Here is a 24,242-nt window from a genome sequence, read left to right as displayed (position 1 = left end):
GTATGATGGATTATGCAGAAAAAGTAGAATTGGGCTGAAAGATCTATCGCTTTATCACCTCTTCAGGTTGTAAATCGTGTTTTTAAAAAGTAACTAAGTAACTAAGTAATTAATTACTTTTGAAAATAAGTAATCAGTAAAGTAACGGGATTACTTTTTGGGGAAGTAATCAGTAATTAGTTACTGATTACTTTTTTCAAGTAACTTGACCAACACTGCTTATTACACAGAAACGGCCAGAGGTGTTTCTTAGTAGTCATCACTTTAATTCTTGTTTCTGCCTTGATACCCCTACTATTACCACTTATATCCAAGCTGTGTTTCCACATTATTACCCACAGTTTTTGGGCCTTGTCATCAGATTATGTATATTTCAGTATAACTAACTGTGACCACTGTTGCTACCACAATATTACTTGGATATTAAGTGGTTATTACTTTGGTCATTGAGTGGTAATAACTTTTTGTTACACATTATTGCAGCCTTGTTTCTACGTTTTTAACCTACTATTACCACTTTATTACCAAGCTGTATAAGAAGAAAGTGCTGCCGAATTAGGGTAGACTGTGGGACTCCTGTGTCAGCTGATGGGTACTGATAGGGCCAGCAGAATACAGCTTTGACAATCATCTTTGCAAAAACACATATTCCATATTCCAGTCTACATGGTGACATGGTGATGTCACGAAAACTGTCAGATAGTGAGGTAAAAGCAGTTTTCCGCACACAGAGTGCACATTTGGGATAGGATGTTGTTGACCTCAACTGAGGACAAAAAAAAAAATACTTAAAGGAATTTGCCCAGATCCAAGATCTTTTGCAGCAGAGTAAAAAAGAGCCATCAAGCTGAACAAATAATCCTACTGAATTAGACTAGACTGTGGGACTCCTGTGGCAGTTGATGGGTACTGATAGGCCAAGCAGAATGCAGCTTTAGACAGTCATCTTTGCAAAAACGAATGTTCCATATTCCAGTCTGCATATTCCGGGGTGATGCCATGAAAACTGTCAGATATTTAGCGAGGTAAACGCAATTTTCTACCTTCACTTTGTACTGTAGGAATTAGGTGTTGTTGACCTTAACTAAGGACATAGTTGGAGAGTGGAAAAAATATTTAAAGGAATTTGAACATGTTTTCTGTTCAGGAAGCAGAGCAGAAGACTTGGGGGTTAGCTCGCCAATCTCTGTGGATAAGGTCACTGAGGTAAGTCAAAACTCTGGAAAGGATAAGATTTACCCCAAGTTCCTTAAAGCTCTGGATGTTGTGGGGCTGTTCAACTGGATATCTCTCTGCAATACTAGGACAGAGCCTCTTGGTGACAAGGGTCATATTCAAGAAGGGAGACTGAAGGGTGTGGTCGAGCTTTGGGGTACTGCCCTCCTCAGGCTACCTTAGAGGTAGTGGAAAAATTCAGGATGAATATTGTGGTTTTTGCTCTGATTATGTAACATTGGATATACTGCCAATTTTGTTCATGACTTTAATGAAGAAAATTTCTGTAATAAACGGATTCACATTTGTCTGTCTTGGGCTCATGTACCTGCATGGTGTTGATGGTGTGGTCCTGTTGACTTCATTGAGTATTGACCTGCAGTCAGCACTGGAGCAGTTTGCAGCTGACTGTGAAGCAGGAGGGATGAGAGATGACAAAGGCTATGGTTATCAGCCAGAAAAGGGTAGAATGCCACTGGGGAAATGAGGGATGAGTTTCTGTCTCAAGTGGAGGAGCAAGTATGTCAGGTTCATATTCAAATTCCTGTTGTTATGGCCATGGTTATGATCAAAAGAATAAGATCACAGATACAAGCCTTAGATGTGAGTTATTTGGGAGCTTCACAGTGAAGACCTGCTGTTTCTCCCGTAGGAAGGAGTCAGTTGAGGTGGTTTGGGTTTCTGAGTATAATGCATACATTCGGAACTCCATGATGTCCCACCACAGGAACATGTGGTGGTGGATGGGGAGATTAAGATTGGGTCATCTCTTCTTAGACTGTGGCTTGGATCCAGATAAGCAGAGAAAATGGGTGGATGGCTTATTAATTTACAGAATCTGATTTCTTACCAAACACCATCAAATAATAATTCTGGTCAGTTTGAACAGAAGTACTTATCATCTAATGTCAATCTGCTGCCTGGGTCCAGTGTGTTAAATATGTGCGGAGAATGCATGTGTACATTACAGTACAATGTGTTTATGTGTTTGTAAAATATGTAAGGCTGTTTTTACAATTATATTATATGATGTTAGAATAAAAAATGGTATCAATATGAATCTGTTATAAATCAGAGAGAACAATAGATTTTTACATTAAACGAGAATACAAACAATAAGCAACACTTAAAGCTGAGATAAGTGGAAGCACCTCTTTTGGATCATAGTCATAAAAATTTACCAAAAAACACTATCTCCAGGAAGACTAACACAGAGCCCAGAATAGTACATGCAATGTCTAATGAGCTTCTGCAATACAGAAGTCTTAGTTGTACCTTCTGTTCAGAAAGAACATGCATCAGGACATGTTTTATAATTAATTCAAGTCAGTGCATTTCTTTAAACTACAACATATTAAAAAAGAAAAAAAGGAGTCTGGCCTGTCCTGATCCAACACTAGAAATCCAAACCTTCATTGTTAAAGCAGGTTGTTAAGAGTTTGTTTCTTTATTTTTATGTGTTCCAGTGAGCAGATTACAAAGAATAACTAACCCTTAAAGAAGCATATGTATTCCTTCCTGATTTTTTACAATAGCACTGAATTTCAAAACATAAGCGGGGAATAAATGTCTTGGAATTGTGCTTTTGAATGCTACCATCAAAACATGTTATAGCCTTACAATAACTGACAACATTCTGAACATGTACAAACAGGACCAAGTTCAAAGGGACTCATGTAGATAACACCATAGTGAGTGGATGAACATGTGATTTATGGCAGTACATTAGAAGGAAGGGTTTAACATGCCAAATGTCCCCATTTTTTAAAAAAAATCACTCAAATGTCACATGACTCAAACGGAAAATTCACTTTTCTTTTCTGTACGTACAACGATTGCATAACATTTATTTTAAAAAAAACAACAACCTCACATTTTTTAAAAATTCACATAAAAAAAACCCCAAAATATTTCTAATGCTGTATTGGTCCTGTGAGGCTTCTGAGCTATGTTACCTTTCAAACCCCAACCCACACTGATTTCTGAGTTCGGATGATGGTACGCTTCAGCTTCATTTCAAATCATGAAGGGAATATGTACAAGGACAGAAAAGACAAAACAGAGATCATAGATGGAACACATCTTTTATGGTAATAATGTGGAGCACAGGACCTCTATGTCCTACAGAAACCCAGAGTGTATAAACACCAATATCTAAACGGGACATGATACCTAATTTCTTGCAAAGACTTCCATAAGAGCCACAGCATAGCTATTTTGTTCTGAGGCTTGGTGCTTATAGCTTTAATGGCCAATCTGAACGATTTTCCTCTCAGAAGCAAAGACAGAAATGCACTTATGGTGCCAGAATCCTAAACAGAATCCTAAACATTGCACAACTATACCATTATATTTTCCCAAACCATGGGTAGTCTGATTTACCACTCAAAACCTAATCATATTTTAAATCATGTCAGTCAGTGGTTGTAGACTTTTTCAGTAATGATTTACGAAATTGGAAATTACGGCTTTTCAAAGTAAGCCTCATATTCATTTATTGTGGCCTCTTAGATCACCCATCTGTTGACAGATTTAATCCACAGATAAACTATTCTAAGTTCTCCAAGACACTCTGATAGTATTCATCTATGATGCATCATTAAAACTTCACATGCCCATGCCTAGCAGCGTGGATCAGTTTAGAAGTGCAATGCATGTGAAGAGGAATGCAAGAGAATGGAGTTTCTCCTTAAACAACTGAATACTGCTCTCAAATCCAAAAATGAATCTTAGCTGACTGCTTTTAATTTGAAACTCAACTTTATGGAAGCACATCGAAGTCCATCCATCCATGTGTCCAAAAAAAAAAAAATCAGGATCATAAGTTCGGTTCTGAAATGCCATTCAAATGTTAACTGTTTTTTTTTTTAAACAAAAGAAAAAAAATGAAATAACCATTGGGCTATAACCATGCCCTGGAGTGAGGCCTGGGGAGGGTGATGTCTTGTTCACAGGCCAAAGCCCCTGGTGCCAGTCGAACCAGTCTATATGTATCTTGTCGACTTGGAGAAGACATTGTTTAACAAAAAAAAAGAAAGACAACAAGAAACAAACAAACAAAAAACGACTATTATAGAAAGTCCCTATTTGGTCACTGTTCAAACCACAGTGAGGACTTGGTTACAATGCTGGCAGTAAGTCTATTTCAAATTTTTATGCACAGGCTTCCATTGTGGTGGCTTCAGGATATTGTCTGTGCTTTTTTGCAGTTGATGTGGTTCTGTTGGCTTTATCATGTGGTGGCCTATAGTTCACACTGGAGCAGTTTAGACACCAAAAGGTACTAGCTTAAGTGGTTTGGGCATCTGACTAGGATACCTCCTGAGCAAGCCTTTTGGGTATGTTCTACTGGGAGGAGGCACTGAGATAAACCCAAGACACACTACAGACATTAGGTCTCTCAGCTGGGCTGTAAATGCCTTGGTTTTCCCCCAGAGGAGGTGGCTGGGGAGAGAGCAATTTGGTCCTGGCCCTAGTTGGTTGCACTGTCCTTACAGAGATATATTTTTAGACAACTGAAAAACACCCTACATTCTGATCTGAAATATATGAAATTATACCATAAGTTATGGGCTGCATTATCAAGTACTACTCAGTTTCTTAATGAGAAAACATCTGAATGACATACTAATTATGTGAATTTACTTTTGGGCAAGAATAATCATTTGTTTTCTCACAATAAGTGGATGTGAGTCTCCTAATTATGAAAGCAATAATTTGTGCATTTTATATATATCCAAGAAAGTTACACTGTAGGTGGTCAAGCTCAAGACATCATACACAGAGTTTAATGTTAAAGGCTAAACTTTGGTATCAAATGTAATACATGCTATGCTTAATAAAGGGATATGTATCATCGGTTTTTATCAGCCAAGCCTGTTGAACACATAATTAACAAGATTTGTATTATTTTTCATATTCTGAAAATGACTTGAAAAGCACTCCTCTACATACGGCCTTTGTTAGGTTGCAAAACATAGAGACATTTGAATTGACATTTTAAAATTTCTAGATTTCAAAATCTGCAGGACATTTGAATGTTATTTTAAATCACTTTGATAATAGAATAATAATTGGTTATTGGTAGCACTTGCTGGGAAGCTATAACTCAAGTAATGTTGAGTCACTAAATACAGTGTTAGTAGTTCAGTTGCGACATCATTTAGAACTATCTTCTGGCAAGACACTAAATCCCAATTTGCTTCTGTTGGCAAGCCAGTGCCTATAGCTCTCAGTGGTATGTGAGAATAAGAAACATTGAAAAGCAATTTGTTTAACAGCTATGATTTAAAAGTGCCAAATGAAAGAGCAGTCTTTTTTTCTTAAAAGAAAAATATATACTGATATGTACAAGACAACAACTGGGTGTAAAAGGTATTTCTCTTGAACAATTTTCTATAAAACATGAAAACTTGTAAACCTTTAACCCCAAAACACATGAACAGAACCGAGAATCATATCTGCAAGTTTCGTATCACAGTTTCCGCAGTAAATGGGACAGTGAGATAAATGATATCTCTCTCTCTCTCTCTCTACACACACACACACACACACACACACACACATATACATACATATATATATGTGTGTGTGTGTGTGTGTGTGTGTGTGTAGAGAGAGAGAGAGAGAGAGAGATATATATGTATTTGGCACCTGTTGTTGCTGGTAGTAGAAGTGTGTTCATCTACATTGTAGCTGAATAATATAAGGGTCATAGTTAGCCAATGCTTCCTTATTCAAATTCACACCATACAATCTATGTAAATGTTCAATTACCTGTACCAAAAACTGGGTTTGATCTGACAAAAAGTTCTGATTTGCAGCTTTACATAGTTAAGAAACTTTACATAGTTACGAAAAATGCCACAATTACTGTGGTACAGAGGTAGCAGTAAGGTGAAGGTGGCAGCTATAAATAAATATGCTCAACTTAACGTATAAGTTGTAATTTGCACCAGCCAGTTCATTGAGTCCTGCTATGCTGTTTTTAATATCATCGTTCACTGTGACAGCAGGTTCCTTGCATAAAATTCAAAATGCAAGGCCAATTTTAGGACATTAATTCTTAAGAATAACTTAAGTTGCTGGTAGTGGAGAGAGTGGAAGAGTGATGGAACATTAACAAGACACGTGACTGTACTGTAGTAATTTGACAGTTAGATGCCTGTGATTATGTCCAACAGCCCCCCAAAAAGACTGTTACCTGAATATACAGCAGCTTCAAGAAAACTACTCAACATCTGTGCTGTGCTGCATACTGATGGAAGCCTTTGGAGAGTGTTTGGAAGGAGGAAAAGTGAATCTGAGGTTCAACTGAAGTCACAGTGTATGTGTTCCTCAATGCATGGTTACTGGCAGCTGGACTTCCTGTAGTGAACAGTCTTTGTGCTTCTGGTCTATGAGATCACACTTCCACAGAGGTGATCTGGTTCATCTGGGCCCTCATTGACTGGATGCTGTTCAGGATCTTCTTCTGGTGACCAGCCAATGTCACTCCCACTCGGAGGATATCCCTGAAGTTAAATCATACGCCATCATTACACCCAGCTATACCACAGGAGTAACAGTTGACATTTCAGAAGGCATTCTGGCTTGTGGATACTGACAACCAAATCTAAATGACAACTTTTGTGTATATTATAAAATTGTACAAAGTTGGTTAAAAAAGTTCAGGCACTTAGTCCATAATCGATCATGAAATTTACCAGTCTTCCTTTAAATCTGCAACACTTTAAGCAACAGTTACTTTCACATTTCTCAGTGCAAGTCCACTTGCGCTTGTGTCTCTGTGACACACATTTGGTCTCCTCTAGCATGTAAAAAAACCTCTTCAACTTAATTTTTCATTTCGGGAACATGGATAACTAGTATGGTAACTAGTATGATAAGTAGTATGATAACTAGTATGGCAGCAGCCTCCCTACAGTAAGGGAGGCTGCTGGTGTGGCCAAAAAAACTCTGGGCTTTGAAAGCTCTTATGTGCTGTTGCACAATGGCACACACAGGTAGTTCAGGTAATCTCCTACCATAGACACCTCAGGACATTATAGTTGAACAGCAGAGCATTCTGACAATGGGTGACAAATTTAAAGCACACAAACGTGTAAATGTTCAAAGTAAATAAATAAATAAATAAAAATACAGGCAGCTGCCCGTGCTACCCTTCAGCTTCATAGTAGAAATACCTGTTGTATAAATGAGAAAATCCTAGGTGATTTTCAGGAAAGTTGAACCCTGACTTAACCTTGAGGTCAATATCATTAAGATTCAGACTCATCTGATACACCTAAGGTATTACATCACCTCATTTTTGAGTTATTGTATTCACAAACTTGGGTATGTGGGGCAGGCAGGCAGGCAGCAGAGCAATGCTTTTACAATTGAGGGATACAAATAAAATAAAAAGATAAGTTCAGTCCTGCTCATGTTGCTGACCTGTGAGATCCAAGTCTTACCCCTGAAAGTTTGGACAGCCTAATAGACATGCTCATGTTTGATTTCTTTGGAAGTTTAAGGCCCATGGTCCATGAGGGGCGATTGTGGCTCAAGAGGGAGTTCGCCTTGTAATCGGAAGGTTGCCGGTTCGAGCCCTGGCTTGGACAGTCTCGGTCATTGTGTCCTTGGGCAGTCCTTGGCGGTGGCGCCAGTGTCTGGCAGCCTCGCCTCTGTCAGTGCGCCCCAGGGTGGCTGTGGCTACAATGTAGCTTGCCATCACCTGTGTGTGAATGGGTGGATGACTGGATGTGTAAAGCGCTTTGGGGTCCTTAGGGACTAGTAAAACGCTATACAAAATACAGGCCATTTAACATGGTGGCAAATATTAAGTGCTTATTTTAATTTTTGTTGGCAAAGCCTCATAATTTTATTACCATATCTTTAATTATTATTATTATATATCAGTTTAGAATCCTCACTCTTACTTTTATGTCTTTATAAAGAGAGGCCTCCACTTATATCAACGAGCTTCTTCAGCCTTACTCTCCAAACCGTCATGTCATACCATTATGGGGATCCTTCGCGATCCCCATAATGGTATGACATCATAGAACAACTGCCTGAATACCTGCTTCTCCACAACATGGAAGCTCATCTCAACCAAGCTGAGTAGACACATGAGTCAATATGTAAAGACACCTGAGAAAGGTATTGGAAATAACACCACAGAGCCAAAGCGACAGCTCCTGGTTGGCAGAGCAGTACACAAGGATTCTTAGACCAGTACCAACATGAGCAGTGCCAAGTTTGACTACAAACACCATCAAGGCATGGAGACATCAGTAGGTCCCTGAATGCATGCTGTTGTATCTGGCACAAAGAGATTAGCAACAGATTCTTTAAGTCCCAACTTTTCTGAACCATTTTTCCTTTGCGGCAGGGCATATTTTCCCGCTGAAAGAGGCCATAGCCATTAGGGAATACTGTTTCCGTGAATACGTTTCTGTTTCTTTCAGATTACATTAAAGCAATTACTAACAGTTAAACACTGAAATGACAGGTGAGATTCTATTTTTCAACTATTAATGAGTCCACAGTAACTTAACGAGTAACAACATTTATAATGTAGTTTCACTGGTCTGGCCCATTTAAGGTCACTTAAGATCAAAGTAGGGTGTACAGTTTGTGTACATGGTCTGCAACAATGCTTAGGTAGGTAGTAGGTAGTAATATCCACATAGATGGCAAGGTCCAAGGTTTCCCTCACTCAAATCCTTACACTTCCCCATTGTTGCCGCATTCTAACTCATCAGCTAGTGTGTGCACGTGAGACCTCTGTTTTTGATATAAGAAAAGTATCTAACATACTCCATGGTCATTTGAGACACCACATCAAAGCTGGTGAAGCCTTCACTGGTGAAATTCTCCTTGTACTGGCCCATTTTTATGGCATCCAGCCACTCATCGATGGTGCTGAAAGAGGAGAAATCTGGAGTGCTGCGATCAAGCAGAGCTAAATGAACACTAAATGGTGGATAGAAAAAGACAAAAGAACTAGAAGTTAAAAAGATGATTGGGTGTCAGCAACTCTCAGCGTGAAATAATTGTTCTTCCTGTCATACCTTGATGACAATGGTGTCATGGCCTTCAGGCTGTTGGGATTGCGGATCATCTTATCCAGTGTGCTGACAATCTGGCTGAATTTGGGTCGGTTGTTGCGATCTTTCTGCCAGCAGTCAAGCATTAGCTGATGTAGTGCACTAGGACAATCCATAGGGGGTGGCAACCTGTAGTCCTGCTCTATGGCATTGATTACCTAAAACAATTTGCATGAAAACTCATGGTTAAAACAAAAGTCTTGGAATAAGGTGCAAAATGTAAATAAAAACTGAATGCATTCAGATCATAATTCTGATTGCAAAAAGCTGACAAACAGGACAGGATTTAAAAAGAAAAAAGAAATGACTTGCAAATCTGATAAACTGATATATTATTCTCATAGCAAATGTTTAAACTGAGAAAATGTACTATTTTAAGAAAAAGAGCCATTTGGAATCTCAAATAAGTTGGGACATGGACATGTTTAACACTGTGTAGTACGAGGTTGCCACGGAGGTCACCACCTTTATGGACAGAGTAAATCATTACAGACCTCCAAACTTCACGTGGCCTTCAGATTAGCTCAACAACAGTGCATAGAGAGCTTCATGGGTTTGAAAACAGCATCGGATCCAGAGGCCTACAGCACACCACCACCAGACTCTAGAGTAGTGGAGATGTGTTTTCTGGAGTGACAAATCACGTGTCTCCATCTGGCAATCTGATGGATGCCTCTGGTTTGAGCAATTGCCATGAGAACAGTACTTATCTAACTGTATTGTGTCAAAGCTTAAAATTTGGTGGCGGAGCGATGGGGTTGTTTTTCAGGAGTAAGTAGTGTGCATCAAAGTTTATTTAGTTCGTTCACATTTCTCATTTCTCTGCGACGTGCTGATTTCAGGGTACAATTTCAGTCACAAAAGATTTTCTCTGACTGACTACAGAAGCAATAATGGGCCGTTATCACATTCTTTTGGCAGTAAATTGAAACTACTTAACTGAAACTGCTAAGCCCAAGGGAACAACTACCACTACCTGGCAGTTTATCATTGTTTATCTTAAACACAAATACCAGTAATTTTAAAGGGCTTTACTCACATCTTGATTACTCATGTCCCAGTAGGGCCTCTCTCCATATGACATCACCTCCCACATGACTATGCCATAGCTCCAGCAGTCACTTGAGGAGGTGAACTTCCTGTACTGAATGGCCTCTGGTGCTGTCCACCTGATGGGAATCTTTCCCCCCTAAGAAGAAGAAGAAGTTCATTTATGACAGAATTTATAATACAATTTGAAGTATTATAAATGAAATGTACTGAATGAAGGTCTCCATAGTCACTGATAAGGACTCACCAGAGCACTGGTGTAAGTGGGGTCTGAAGTATCCTCTTCAAGGAAACGTGACAGGCCAAAGTCAGACACTTTGCACACTAGGTTGCTGTTGACCAAGATGTTCCTCGCTGCCAGGTCTCGATGGACATAGTTCATGTCACACAAGTATTTCATTCCTGCTGCAATGCCGCGCAACATTCCCACCAGCTGTATCACTGTGAACTGGCCATCATTTTGCTTTCAAGAAAACAACATCAAATTAGTGTAAATTAATGTAAATTCACTCCACAAAAATCACATGTGCTGACTCTCCAAACATCACAGGTTGTTATAAAACTAATTGGAAAAAAACACTGGACTCTTTTGGATAAATGTCTGAGCATTATGTCTCAACCACTCTGCCTGCTTCCATGTGCAGCCTTTTTCAGATATTAAACTGTACAAATTCTCTTGAAAAAGAGAGTACCAGGGTACCAGGTTCTACAGGGAGTGCAGAATTATTAGGCAAGTTGTATTTTTGAGGAATAATTTTATTATTGAACAACAACCATGTTCTCAATGAACCCAAAAAAACTCATTAATATCAAAGCTGAATGTTTTTGGAAGTAGTTTTTAGTTTGTTTTTAGTTTTAGCTATTTTAGGGGGGTATCTGTGTGTGCAGGTGACTATTACTGTGCATAATTATTAGGCAACTTAACAAAAAACAAATATATACCCATTTCAATTATTTATTTTTACCAGTGAAACCAATATAACATCTCCACATTCACAAATATACATTTCTGACATTCAAAAACAAAACAAAAACAAATCAGCGACCAATATAGCCACCTTTCTTTGCAAGGACACTCAAAAGCCTGCCATCCATGGATTCTGTCAGTGTTTTGATCTGTTCACCATCAACATTGCGTGCAGCAGCAACCACAGCCTCCCAGACACTGTTCAGAGAGGTGTACTGTTTTCCCTCGTTGTAAATCTCACATTTTATGATGGACCACAGGTTCTCAATGGGGTTCAGATCAGGTGAACAAGGTGGCCATGTCATTAGTTTTTCTTCTTTTATACCCTTTCTTGCCAGCCACGCTGTGGAGTACTTGGACGCGTGTGATGGAGCATTGTCCTGCATGAAAATCATGTTTTTCTTGAAGGATGCAGACGTCTTCCTGTACCACTGCTTGAAGAAGGTGTCTTCCAGAAACTGGCAGTAGGACTGGGAGTTGAGCTTGACTCCATCCTCAACCCAAAAAGGCCCCACAAGCTCATCTTTGATGATACCAGCCCAAACCAGTACTCCACCTCCACCTTGCTGGCGTCTGAGTCGGACTGGAGCTCTCTGCCCTTTACCAATCCAGCCACGGGCCCATCCATCTGGCCCATCAAGACTCACTCTCATTTCATCAGTCCATAAAACCTTAGAAAAACCAGTCTTGAGATATTTCTTGGCCCAGTCTTGACGTTTCAGCTTGTGTGTCTTGTTCAGTGGTGGTCGTCTTTCAGCCTTTCTTTCCTTGGCCATGTCTCTGAGTATTGCACACCTTGTGCTTTTGGGCACTCCAGTGATGTTGCAGCTCTGAAATATGGCCAAACTGGTGGCAAGTGGCATCTTGGCAGCTGCACGCTTGACTTTTCTCAGTTCATGGGCAGTTATTTTGCGCCTTGGTTTTTCCACACGCTTCTTGCGACCCTGTTGACTATTTTGAATGAAACGCTTGATTGTTCGATGATCACGCTTCAGAAGCTTTGCAATTTTGAGACTGCTGCATCCCTCTGCAAGATATCTCACTATTTTTGACTTTTCTGAGCCTGTCAAGGCCTTCTTTTGACCCATTTTGCCAAAGGAAAGGAAGTTGCCTAATAATTATGCACACCTGATATAGGGTGTTGATGTCATTAGACCACACCCCTTCTCATTACAGAGATGCACATCACCTAATATGCTTAATTGGTAGTACAATCATGTTTTGACAGCCACATAAAGTAACATGGCAAGGTCAGCTCTAGCACACACACACACACACACCACAAAACACACCTCATGGTCTCCATTATCAAATTCAAATTCAAATTTTATTTGTCACACACACACAACCATACACAGTATGACATCGGGGTGAAATGCTTGTAGCTGTACAATGCCCGACCATTAAATGACAGAAGAAAAGTTTTACAATATTTACAATTACAGTTTACTACAAAAATTTACAAATGAACTTAGGAATTTACAGTAAAGAATGTGCAAATTTCAGAAGAGATTATAAAGTTTATAAAGATTATAAATTATAGGAATTATAGGATTATAGGAAATGTGTGGTGGTGCGTGTGGTGATGTGTGTGAGAGTCCAGTCTTATAGTGACGTGTGTGGGAGAGTCCAGTCCTACACCTGGTTCAGGCCCCGAATAGCCTGGGGGAAGAAGCTCCTCCTCATTCTCTCTGTTTTGGCCTTAAGGGAGCGGAAGCGCTTCCCAGACCTCAACAGTGAGAAGAGTCCATTGTTGGGATGGGAGAGGTCCATCATAATCTTCCTAGCTTTGGACTTGCACCGCTTGGTGTAGATGGACAGCAGGTCAGGGAGCTCTGATTGAATGATGCGTTCGGCTGAGCGCACCACTCTTTGCAGATCTCGTCTGTCCTGCTTGGTGCTGTTCCCAAACCAGGTGCAGATGTTTGCCGTCAGGACGCTCTCGATGGTGCAGGAGTAGAAGTTCTTGAGCACCTTCAGTGGCAGATGGAAGTCTCTAAGTCTTCTTTTTTTTTCTTTTTTCTAAGTCTTCTGAGGAAGAAGAGACACTGACGGGCTTTCTTAACCAGGGAGTTGATGTGGCAGGACCATGACAGGTCCTGAGTGATGTGGACACCCAGGTATCGGAAACTGTCCACTCTCTCCACTGGCGTGCCACTGATGATGAGGGGTTTGTAATTCCTCGTCTGCTTTGTAGTGAAGTCCACGATCAGCTCCTTAGTCTTGCTGATGTTTAGGAGGAGGTTATTCTCCTGGCACCAGGTCTCCAGGTTCCTAATCTCCTCCAGGTAGGCTGTCTCGATGTTGTCGGAGATCAGGCCCACAACAGCAGTGTCGTCAGCAAACTTGACAATGGAGGTGGTGTCTGATGTGGCTACACAGTCATAAGTGTACAGTGAGTACAGCAGGGGGCTTAAAACACAGCCCTGAGGCACTCTAGTGCTGAGTGAGATGGAGGGGGAGACTTGTTTTCCCACCCTCACTGATTGGGGTCTGTCTGTGAGGAAGTTGAGGATCCACTGACACAGTGACGAGCTGAGTCCTAGATCCGTCAACTTGGTGAAAAGCTTAGAGGGAATTATTGTGTTGAATGCTGAACTGTAATCCACGAACAGCATCCTAACATAATTCCCTCTGCCAGTGTCCAGGTGACTCAGGGATGTGTGGAGCAGGTGAGATATGGCATCGTCTGTGGAACGATTAGTCCGGTAAGCAAACTGAAGTGAGTTGATGGTGGCAGGAAGTGAAGAAGTGATGTGATCTCTCACCAGTCTTTCAAAACACTTCATCACAATTGAAGTCAGTGCTACTGGACGGTAGTCATTGTGGCAAGCGGGCTGTTGTTTCTTTGGAACAGGAACAATAATGGACCGTTTGAAGCACGTGGGAACCACAGCTTGGGCCAGGGAGAGGTTGAAGATCTCCGTGAACACCGGTGCTAGCTGGTCAGCGCAGGCTCTAAGGACCCGGCCAGGGATTGCATCTGGTCCTGCTGCCTTCCTGGTGTTCACCCTCCTGAAGGTGTTCCTCACGGCATGCTCTGTGATGACAAATGCATTTTCTTCACTGGTGCACTCCGAGCGCGCACAGCCGTTTGTTGTTTTAATTGCTGCAGTGTCAAAGCGAGCATAAAACGTGTTCAGCTCATCAGCCAGTGAAGCATCGGCATTCATCATTGAAGAAGCTGGTCGTTTATAGTCCGTTATAGTCCGCAGTCCTTTCCACAGGCTCCTAGAGTCGCACTGTCGTAGTTGTGACTTTAGTTTTTCCCCGTAGCTCCGCTTTGCCTTTCTGACCGCGCTGCGTACGTTGTAGGACGCAGCCTTGTATAGGTCCATATTACCGGAGACGAGCCCTTCATTGTAGGCAGCGGTGCGTGATCTCAGAGCGTCGCGGATGTTTTTATCCACCCACGGCTTCTGGTTGGGAAACGTTCGGATGATAGTTCTTTCTGCTGTGTCGTCTGCTAGTTTCCCGATAAATCCCACAACCGCTTCCGTAAATATGTTGATGTCATCAGAGCTGCGCCAAAACATGTCCCAGTCTGCGTCATCCAGTGTGTCCTGCAGCGCCACTGATTGGTCCGTCCAGCGAGCGACCTCCCTCCTGATTGGTGGTTGCTGCTTTAGCCTTTGTTTGTAAGCAGGCATGAGGAAGATGGCGGCATGGTCCGATTTTCCAAATGCCGGCAGGGGCTGAGCCTTGTAACAGTTCTTGAACGGGGTGTAGCAGTGGTCTAATGTCCTAGTGCCCCGGGTGGGGCAGTTGATGTGCTGGTGAAGGTTGAGAAATGTCCGTTTGAGATTCACTCTGTTAAAATCTCCCATAACAATGAGTGCGGCATCTTGGTGGAGTGTTTGTTGATGTGTGAGAGCCTCATGTAGCTCACATAAGGCAGTGTCCGAGTCCGCGTGAGGTGGAATGTAAACAGTGCAGGCAATGACCGTAGTGAATTCCCGAGGGAGATAGAAAGGGCGACATTTAACGATCAAAAGCTCCAGATTGGGCGAGCAAGAGCGTGTGAGTGGGGAGATGTTTGTGCTGTCGCACCATCTGTTGTTCACCATCAAACACACTCCACCACCTCTTTTCTTCCCCGACTCCATTTTCCTGTCCATGTGGTAAACCGGAAAGAACCTCGTCGGCTGCACGGCGTGGTCTGGTATCGCTGGGTTCAGCCAAGTCTCGGTGAAGCAGAGGAGGTTGCAGTCCCGAATGTCTCTCTGGAACTTGATTCTGGCTCTGAGGTCATCAAGCTTGTTCTCGATGGATTGAACATTGGCTAGCAGGATACTGGGCATGGGTGTGCGGTGTGCGCGAGCCCGTAGCCTGTTCCTGATGCTGGCTCTTTTACCTCGAGGCCGTCGCTTAGGGTCGCGTCCTTTGTTCTCTCTCAGGATCTCCTTTGGCCAGGTTGGGTCCGGAGTTAAACATGGTGAAATGTTTGTGTATTGTAGACCAATAGAAACCAAAGTGTCTCTGCTGTAGCAAATTTGTGTGTTTTGCATGATGCCCATGCAAGATTATGGCAGATATAGCAAAAAGTGACGAAAAACTGCAAAAAGTGGAGAAGTTGGGGCAGAGCATCCAGCACGGCAGCCGACCTCACCGGCACCATTTTGTTCAAGCAGATAAGACAATTAGCAGATAAGAAGAAACAACATGCACCAGGAGATGCAGTGTAAATGGTATATGGACTGATTCTTATATAGACTTAGACTTAGAGACTTAGAGCTTTTTTTTGTCATTGTGCAATTTCTTGCACAGCAAAATTGGGTAGCAGGACCACAAAGGTGCAAAAGTAAGAAGAAGAGAAACCAATATACAACGAGGGGGAAAAATATACCGCTTTTCTACTCTCCCAGAGCACTCGGACTTGCCCAAGGTTATTTGGCATGACAGACTGGGGGAGCCAGAGATCAAACCACGAATCTTCTGATGAGCAGATGACCTGGTCGACCTCCTGAGCTACAGCCACCCAAAAGTGGATGGCAGTCTGATTCCTGCCTATCAAGGCTAGCTATTAAGACGTGAAACATCAAACCCTTCCTGGTGGGAAAGGAGGTTCAAGGTTCAAGAGGTTCAAGAGGTTGAGAGATACAGGTTGGGCTCACATTAAGGCAAGCATTGAGCTCTGGAACCAGCCTCCTGGGGATTGGACTCTGTTCCAGTCTAGAGTTGCTCTTGGTATTCTTTTCACTTTTGAGACACTTTGGTTCAGGGGATAGGTCCTGACTGTCATTTGCACTTATGTGCCAAACAACAGATATTATTATTCTTATAAATAGTATTGTTATTATTATAACCCAACCTTCTTACAGTCACTGACTGGGATGATTGAGGGTGCTCCATTTGGTGACTCTGTTGTCCTACTGAACTAGAGAACTGGAGGGAGCTGATCAAGAACAACGACCTGTCTGATTTGGACTTAAGTGGTGTTTCGTGTTTGGACTTCTGTGCAAATCACAGTTTGTCCATAACGTAGACCATGTTTAAACATAAGGATGTGTCTAGGTGCACGTGGCACCAAGACACCCTAGGCCAGAGATATATGTTCTGGATAATTGGCTAATAGACGGGAGCTGAGCTGCCATCTCATCACGACCTGGTAGTGAGCTGGATCAGGTAGTGGGGGAGAGGATTCTGGACCTAGTACACCCAAACATGTTGTGGAGGGAATGGGAATGCTGGGAATGCCTGGCAGAGACCCTGGTACAGCAGATCTTCAACTCCCACCTCCAGCAGAACTTGACATTGAGTCCAAATGAACCATATTCTGCACGTGTGTTGCTAAGGTTGCTGCAAGGAGCTGTGTGAAACAAGGTGGTTGGTGCCTGTCAGGGTTGTAATCCTCAAACCAGATAGTGGGCATTGGAGATGAAGGGAGCCATCAAGTTGTAGAAGGTTAGCCTGTGGGACTTCAGAGGCAACTGATGAGCACTGGTAGGAAAAAATGAAGCAAATACTCAGGTGTAGGAAGAGTTTGTGAGGCCATGGAACAACACTTTCTGTCTACCTTGAAGCTGAAGTGACCGTCAGATGACTCAGGCGGGTACTGTATTCACATTGTGTAGAGTGCGAGTGGGGTGCTTCTGACCTTAGGCATTGTTGGGGAGTAACGGAATACATGTACCGCCGTTACGTATTTAAATATACATGTACCGTCGTTATGTATTTAAAATACAAAATATGTATTCCATTACAGTTACCGTTTAAAAAGGAGGTATTTAGAATACAGTCACTTTGTTGAAATAAATGGATTACACGGCGGTACTTTCCTGTTTCATATTTTGGCGGGTCAGGACTGTTTGGGTTTTGTTTGACAGCTATGTTCTGTTGCTCCAGGCAGCAGCGTTACGGTTGCCATGGTTACAGGGTGATGCTCTCTCTCTGCGCCTTTTTGTTGTTGTTGTTGTGCTAAGCTAATAGGCAGAATGCTACAGGCATAGCTCTAAAGAATGTAGCATCATAGACAGTGTAGTTTGTGCTGCAGGGAGAATGGACTGCCATACACGTTATGTGTTTGTGAGCAAGAGGAGGGAGTTGTTATCGAGAGCTGGAGCTGGAAGCATGTAAATATAATAATAACCACTGCAGCCAAGAAGAGTGCCTGACGAGCCCAGTTGTAAGTACACTATTAAGACTCGACTGTACACCGTGTTCATGTTTTCCTCCGAAACAATAAGTTCAGTTGGAGCAGCCTTTCAATGCCTCTCTCTGTCTCTCGCCTCTCTCTGTCTCTCGCAAGCAAAGTTGACCCAGACAACAAAGTAAAGCTATTTTTCGACTACGAGCCCGACACGGAACCCGCCGTATTAGCCAGAAGTCTCTTTACTACGCTTCGGAGCAGCGGACCTTCAGTAATAGTAATAAATCACACAGCAATAGTACACATGTAGTTGTAGATGATCCAAGATGGCGCCGCGTATGGATGCCCTGGTGCTTCAGTGCGTTACTTCTGTTTTGTTTTTGTGCATAACTTCTGTGTCTGGGCACTCCTCTGGATATTCTTATACCAGAGAAGAGCTTCTTAACTACAGGACTACAACACCTGTGGATTTACTTCCAATATTTGTCGCATCTGCGGCAGATTTACTGCAGACTCTGATCAGGAAAGTGAGACGCCGAAAGAGAGGTAAGCGAGCCGGCGCACTCGTGCGTCTGAGGAGACGTGGACTGCGAACTGCTCTTCCTGGGATCTTCCTTTCCAATGTACGCTCACTCAGGAATAAAATAGACGAGCTGGCCCTGATGAGAAGCATGAACAGAGACTTTGCCTCCTCCTGTGTCTTATGTTTTACGGAGTCGTGGCTCTGTGAGGACATCCCGGACAGCGCGCTCAAGCTTGAGGGCTTTCATCTGCTGCGCGCGGACCGGCAGGCCTCTCTCTCTGGTAAGACCAAAGGTGGAGGTGTCTGCTTCTACATTAATAGTGGCTGGTGCACAGATGTAACAGTGATTGCTCAGCACTGCTCTTCCTCTCTGGAATACCTTTTTATTCACTGCAAACCGTTTTATTCTCCGCGGGAGTTTGCTTCATTCATCCTGGCCGCTGTTTACATCCCGCCAGATGCGGATGCGCAGGCAGCTCAGTGCGCACTCGCGGAGCAGATACTGCACATGGAGCGGACATTCCCGGACTCTCTCATCATTGCTCTTGGGGACTTTAACAAAGCCAATCTGAGCCATGAGCTTCCCAAATACAAGCAGTATATTAAATGCCCGACCAGAGAGGAGAGGACATTAGACCGCTGTTACAGCACGATCAGCGGGGCCTATCGTGCGGTGCCCCGCGCTTCACTCGGACTTTCTGACCACGTCATTGTAATGATAACAGCAAATCCTTATTTGCCTAGTATCATGTTTTATGTTGTTAATACTCCTAGACTGTAGGGGGAGCTAGAGAACAACGGGAGTTACCTCGGAGTAGACTGTGATGGCGAAGCTTTGTTTACATGTGAACCACAGTTCGATAAAATACCTTCTCTTCAAGTAATGGTGTCATTCTTAAGAACCCATAACAACATAAAGAAGACATGGTGTCAGAAGATGGACTTGAAGAAAGGTAACGGACTACAATATAGCAGTACCGACGGATCAGCTTAGCAGTGAACGCAGTGAAAGCATGGACGGCTTACACCCACCACCGATTCTTCAGTTGACTGGAAATGTGGCTGAAAATTGGAGAAGATTTAAGCAACGTTTCACGTTGTACCTATCAGCAATTGGACTTGACGAGGCAAGTGATAAAAAGCAAGCATCAGTGTTTTTGCATATAGTGGGTGATAAGGCACTGGAAGTCTATAATAACTTCACGTTTACTGATGGTGACGGAATGAAGCTGAATAAAATAATGGAGAAGTTTGAGGCTTACTGCATACCTAAGAGAAATGTGACATTTGAGAGGCACAGATTCTTCACATGTGTACAGAAGACAGGGGAGACAATAGATCAGTATGTCACAGAGCTGCAGAACAGGAGTAAAACATGTGAATTTGGAGGACTGACAGACTCTTTGATAAAAGACAGACTTGTGTGCGGGATTCCAGACAACGGTCTGAGAGAGAGGCTACTGAGAGAGGAAAATCTTGACCTGGAAAAAGCATTAACACTGTGCAGAGCAGCTGAAACAGTGAGGGCACAAGCTAAAGAACTGCTTAGTGACAGCTGCAGAGTGGATGCTGTGAATAAGAACACACACAGAGTCAAAAAGGAGAGTGCTGCAGCTGAAATGAAACTGCAATTGAAATCGCCAGCAAACAGGGACAGAAAAGAAAAGACTTGTGGTCGCTGCGGAATGCAACATCCTCCTAAAAAATGTCCAGCATATGGGAAAAGATGCAATACATGTAACAAAAATAACCATTATGCTAGGTGCTGCAAAGCTCAAACCCTGAAACAAAGTGCAGTCCATACTGTGGATGAAGAAGACACAGAGGAACTCTATGTAGCTGCAGTGACAGGTGAAAAGGACTGGATAATGACACTGTGAATGACACACTCATGACAGTCAAGCTGGATACTGGAGCTCAAGTGAATGTCATATCAGAAGCAGAGTTCAAGAAAATCAGACCTAGACCTAAAATGCATGCAACGAAGGTGAAAGTGAGTGGATACTCAGGTGCAGAAATACCTGTGAAAGGAAAATGCATGGTTAAAGTGACACACAAAGACAAGGAGCACACGCTAACATTCATTGTGGTACCGAAGACTGTGCAGCCTATACTAGGGTTACATGCCTGTGAGAGTCTGAACCTAGTGAAAAGAGTGCTCGTTGTGGAAACTGATGATGACATGGACTATAATGAGTTGATGAAGGAATATGGTGACCTATTTCAGGGACTTGGTTGCCTTGCTGGAGAACACACAATCAGAGTCAATGAAAGTGTAACACCAGTCATTCATCCATGCCGCAAAGTACCATTTGCTCTACAAAAGCCACTGAAAGCTGAGTTGGACAGGATGGAAAACCTGGAAGTGATTGAAAAGATCGATGAACCAACGGAGTGGGTGAGTTCTCTTGTTATTGTGGAGAAAAAGACTGGAAAGCTCAGAGTTTGCATGGATCCTAGAGATCTGAATAGAGCAATAAAGAGAGAACATTTCAAACTACCTACAAGAGAAGAGATAATGTCACAGTTTGCAAAAGCGAAGTACTTTAGCAAGCTAGATGCTTCATCAGGATTTTGGCAACTGAAGCTGGACGAAGCAAGTTCAAAACTGTGCACGTTCAACAGCCCATTTGGCAGGTACAGATTCCGGCGACTGCCGTTTGGCATTGCTTCAGCACCTGAGGTGTATCACAAAACAATACACATGATCTATGAACACCTGGAGGGAGTCGACACGTCAATGGATGACATCATTGTGTGGGGTAGCACAAAAGCTGAACATGACATGAGACTGAGAAATGTTCTTGAAGCAACCAGAAAAGCCAATCTGAAGCTGAACAAAGAGAAATGTCAGCTTGGGGCGAAGGAACTGACATTCGTTGGAGATATCCTGAGCAGTGAAGGCATCAGACCAGATCCTCAAAAGGTGTCTGCAATTGAAAACATGCCGAGGCCGCAATGCAAGAAAGATGTGCAGAGTGAAAAGAGAATCAAATGGGAGTGGAATCATGAACATGAGAAAGCATGGCGTGACTTGAAAGATCTGCTTACAAAGGAACCAGTTCTGAAGTTTTATGATCCAATGAGACCTATTAAGATCTCATCAGATGCATCACAGAGTGGGCTTGGAGCTGTTCTTCTGCAGAAGTATGATGAGTGGCAGCCTGTTGCATATGCATCGCGATCCATGACAGACGCAGAGACAAGATATGCACAGATTGAAAAAGAACTGCTCAGCATAACGTACGCCTGTGAGAGATTTCACCAGTTTGTGTCTGGGCAGGCCATCAGTGTTGAAACTGACCACAAGCCACTGATAGCATTGTTCCAAAAACCACTAAATGACTGTCCACTGAGAATCCAAAAAATGATGATCCGGCTGCAACGTTACACGCTTAACGTGATGTACACACCTGGCAAGTTGATGTACACAGCTGACACATTATCCCGAGCTGTTGATCCGAATGAGCCAGCGAACGCCAAGATGGATGATGATGTAAGAGCATATGTGAGCATGGTCACAAGTGCACTTCCTGTTGCAGAAGGGAAGATGGAGCTCATCAGAACGGAGACAAGCAAAGATGGAACGTTACAAGCACTGCGCAAAACCATCATAGATGGATGGCCCAGCTGTAAGCAAAACTGCTCACCTGTTATTCAAGAGTACTGGAACTGCAGAGCAGAACTGTCTGTAGTGCATGATGTGGTGTTCAAGGGAAGTAAAATTGTCATCCCAAAGAGCCTGCGAGGAGAGATGCTCAAAAAGATACACGCAGGGCATCTAGGCATGGAAAAATGTAAAAGGAGAGCACGTGAGGTGATGTACTGGCCACGGATTAATCAGGATGTGACAAATGAAGTGTCGAACTGTTCAACATGTCTGACATATCAAGCAAGCAATCCTGCCGAGCCACTAAAGCCGCACCCAGTGCCAGACCGACCATATCAGAAAGTGGGGGCTGACCTCTTTGTGTCTGGAGGAAAGGACTATATTGTGGTCACAGACTACTACTCTTTGTATCCGGAAGTATGTAGACTGCAAACAACAACAGCAGAGGCTGTAATCACCTCTATGAAAGCTGTATTTGCACGACACGGTGTGCCAAGTGAAGTGTTCACAGACAATGGACCACAATTCTCCAATATTAGGTTTGGACAGTTTGCCAAAGAATGGGACTTTGTTCACACAACATCAAGCCCGCACTACCCACAATCTAATGGACTAGTGGAAAAGTCCGTCCAAACAGTGAAGAGGCTGATGAGTAAGGCGAGAGACAGTGGTGCTGACTTCTACCAAAGCCTGCTAGTATACCGCATAACGCCACTTGAGTGTGGTATGTCACCAGCACAGCTTCTTATGGGACGACGCCTGAGATCAAACCTGCCCATTCAGGATAATCTGCTTAAAACAAAAGAGGGAAACAGCGTGAAGAAGTTTAAGGAGCAACAAAAAGCAAAGCAGAAGTTCTATTATGACAGAGGAACAAAACACCTACCTGAACTGCATGCTGGGGATCAAGTGAGATTCAAAGACAAATCCAACGCATGGGCACAGAAAGCGACTGTTCTAAGGAAAGATCAGCCACGATCATACATCATTCAGACAGAAGATGGAGCTATGCTGCGAAGAAATCGCCGAGATCTTATTAAGGGACCAGTAGTAGTGGAGCAGAGGTTGGAGGCTGCTGAACAACCCCAACACACACATGAGACACTATCACCTGAAACACCTACACATACACAAGAACAAACACTGAGAAGATCTGTAAGACAAGTAAAGCCACCTATGAGACTGATCGAACAGATGTAATGTGTTGACATGTTGTTTGGAAGATGATGTCATAGTATCTATGCAAGTTTCACTATGTTTGGTTACTAGTGTTGAATGGACCATAATTGTTGAAAACTAGTTGTGTTGTTAACGTTACTTTGATAAAGCCTGGTTTAACAAGTAAAAAACAAATAGAGACTGTTTATGTTTGTGAAAGTAGGTATGTTATTTTATTGTTGAAAAAAAAGGAAGACGTAATGATAACAACAAATCCTTATTTGCCTAGTATCATGTTTTATGTTGTTAATACTCCTAGACTGTAGGGGGAGCTAGAGAGCAACGGGAGTTACCTCGGAGTAGACTGTGATTCTTAAAAACCCATAACAACATAAAGAAACAAGACAGTCATGATCCACCTAATCCCCGCGTACAGACAGAGGCTGAAGCTCTCCAAACCTGTCGTGAGGACCAAAAAACTGTGGAGCAACGAGGCTGTGGAGGGGCTTCGCACGTGTTTGGAGTCTACAGACTGGGACACAATGAAGGCTGCTTCTAACAGCTTGGATGAGTTTACCAGCAGCAGATCTCAGAGAATGACTCGGCCTCTGTGTGGAAAGGTTTTAGGAATATCACCAACTACAAGCCTAAAACCCCCCACTCCACTGATGACTTGCTCTTGGCCAACACCCTCAACGACTTTTACTGCCGTTTTGACGAGCCATCAGGCAGCCTTCACACCTCCAACGGCCCCAACAATAGAGACACTTTGGACACTCATTCCCCCACCTCTCCCCCCTCCATAGAGCCATCACCACCTTCAAACACTTCACCTACAACACCCCCCTCCTCACCCCACACAAAAGAGGATTTCACACCACCTCCTCCCACCACAACTCTTTATATTCCTGAAGAAGGTGTGAGGAAGCAGTTTAAGAGTCTGAATGCTCAAAAAGCTCCCGGCCCAGACGGTGTGTCTCCTGCCACCTTCAGACACTGTGCAAACGAGCTGGCCCCAGTGTTTTCTGGCATTTTCA

General features: G+C 42.9%; 2 protein-coding genes across 3 annotated transcripts in view; both read right to left on the bottom strand.

Annotated features, from left to right (window-relative positions):
* Nucleotides 1-2,643: 2,643 nt before the first annotated feature.
* The window catches only part of LOC146550629 (ephrin type-B receptor 2-like), a 90,973-nt gene continuing 69,374 nt past the window's right edge, over nucleotides 2,644-24,242 (bottom strand). For both annotated transcript variants that reach the window (XM_085258844.1, XM_085258842.1), the window contains 5 exons: nucleotides 10,606-10,821; nucleotides 10,348-10,497; nucleotides 9,273-9,466; nucleotides 9,019-9,174; nucleotides 2,644-6,728 (listed from right to left, as the gene is read on the bottom strand). In XM_085258844.1, coding sequence (XP_085114970.1) covers nucleotides 6,620-6,728; nucleotides 9,019-9,174; nucleotides 9,273-9,466; nucleotides 10,348-10,497; nucleotides 10,606-10,821 — 825 coding nt within the window. In that variant the 3' untranslated portion in view covers nucleotides 2,644-6,619. The remainder of the gene's footprint in view (nucleotides 6,729-9,018; nucleotides 9,175-9,272; nucleotides 9,467-10,347; nucleotides 10,498-10,605; nucleotides 10,822-24,242) is intronic.
* LOC146550630 (uncharacterized) lies at nucleotides 13,301-23,981 on the bottom strand. Its single transcript, XM_085258845.1, has 2 exons — nucleotides 22,088-23,981; nucleotides 13,301-21,970 (listed from the first exon to the last, which is right to left on the bottom strand). Exon 2 carries the CDS (start codon nucleotides 15,840-15,842, stop codon nucleotides 13,302-13,304), a length of 2,541 nt encoding a protein of 846 aa, XP_085114971.1. The 5' UTR covers nucleotides 15,843-21,970; nucleotides 22,088-23,981; the 3' UTR covers nucleotide 13,301.

The sequence above is a fragment of the Mchenga conophoros genome, linkage group LG20 (assembly GCF_057382185.1).
Source record: "Mchenga conophoros isolate Kocher_MC1m ecotype Shallow Benthic linkage group LG20, M_conophoros_male_GT1.1, whole genome shotgun sequence".
NCBI lineage: Eukaryota > Metazoa > Chordata > Actinopteri > Cichliformes > Cichlidae > Mchenga > Mchenga conophoros.
Note: the sequence above shows the minus strand (reverse complement) of the source record. Positions and strands in the feature narration are given on the sequence as shown.

Bases quoted from the DNA above. Each gene is read 5' to 3' on its own strand.
- LOC146550630 (XM_085258845.1), bottom strand. From the start codon at position 15,842: ATGGGCATCATGCAAAACACACAAATTTGCTACAGCAGAGACACTTTG.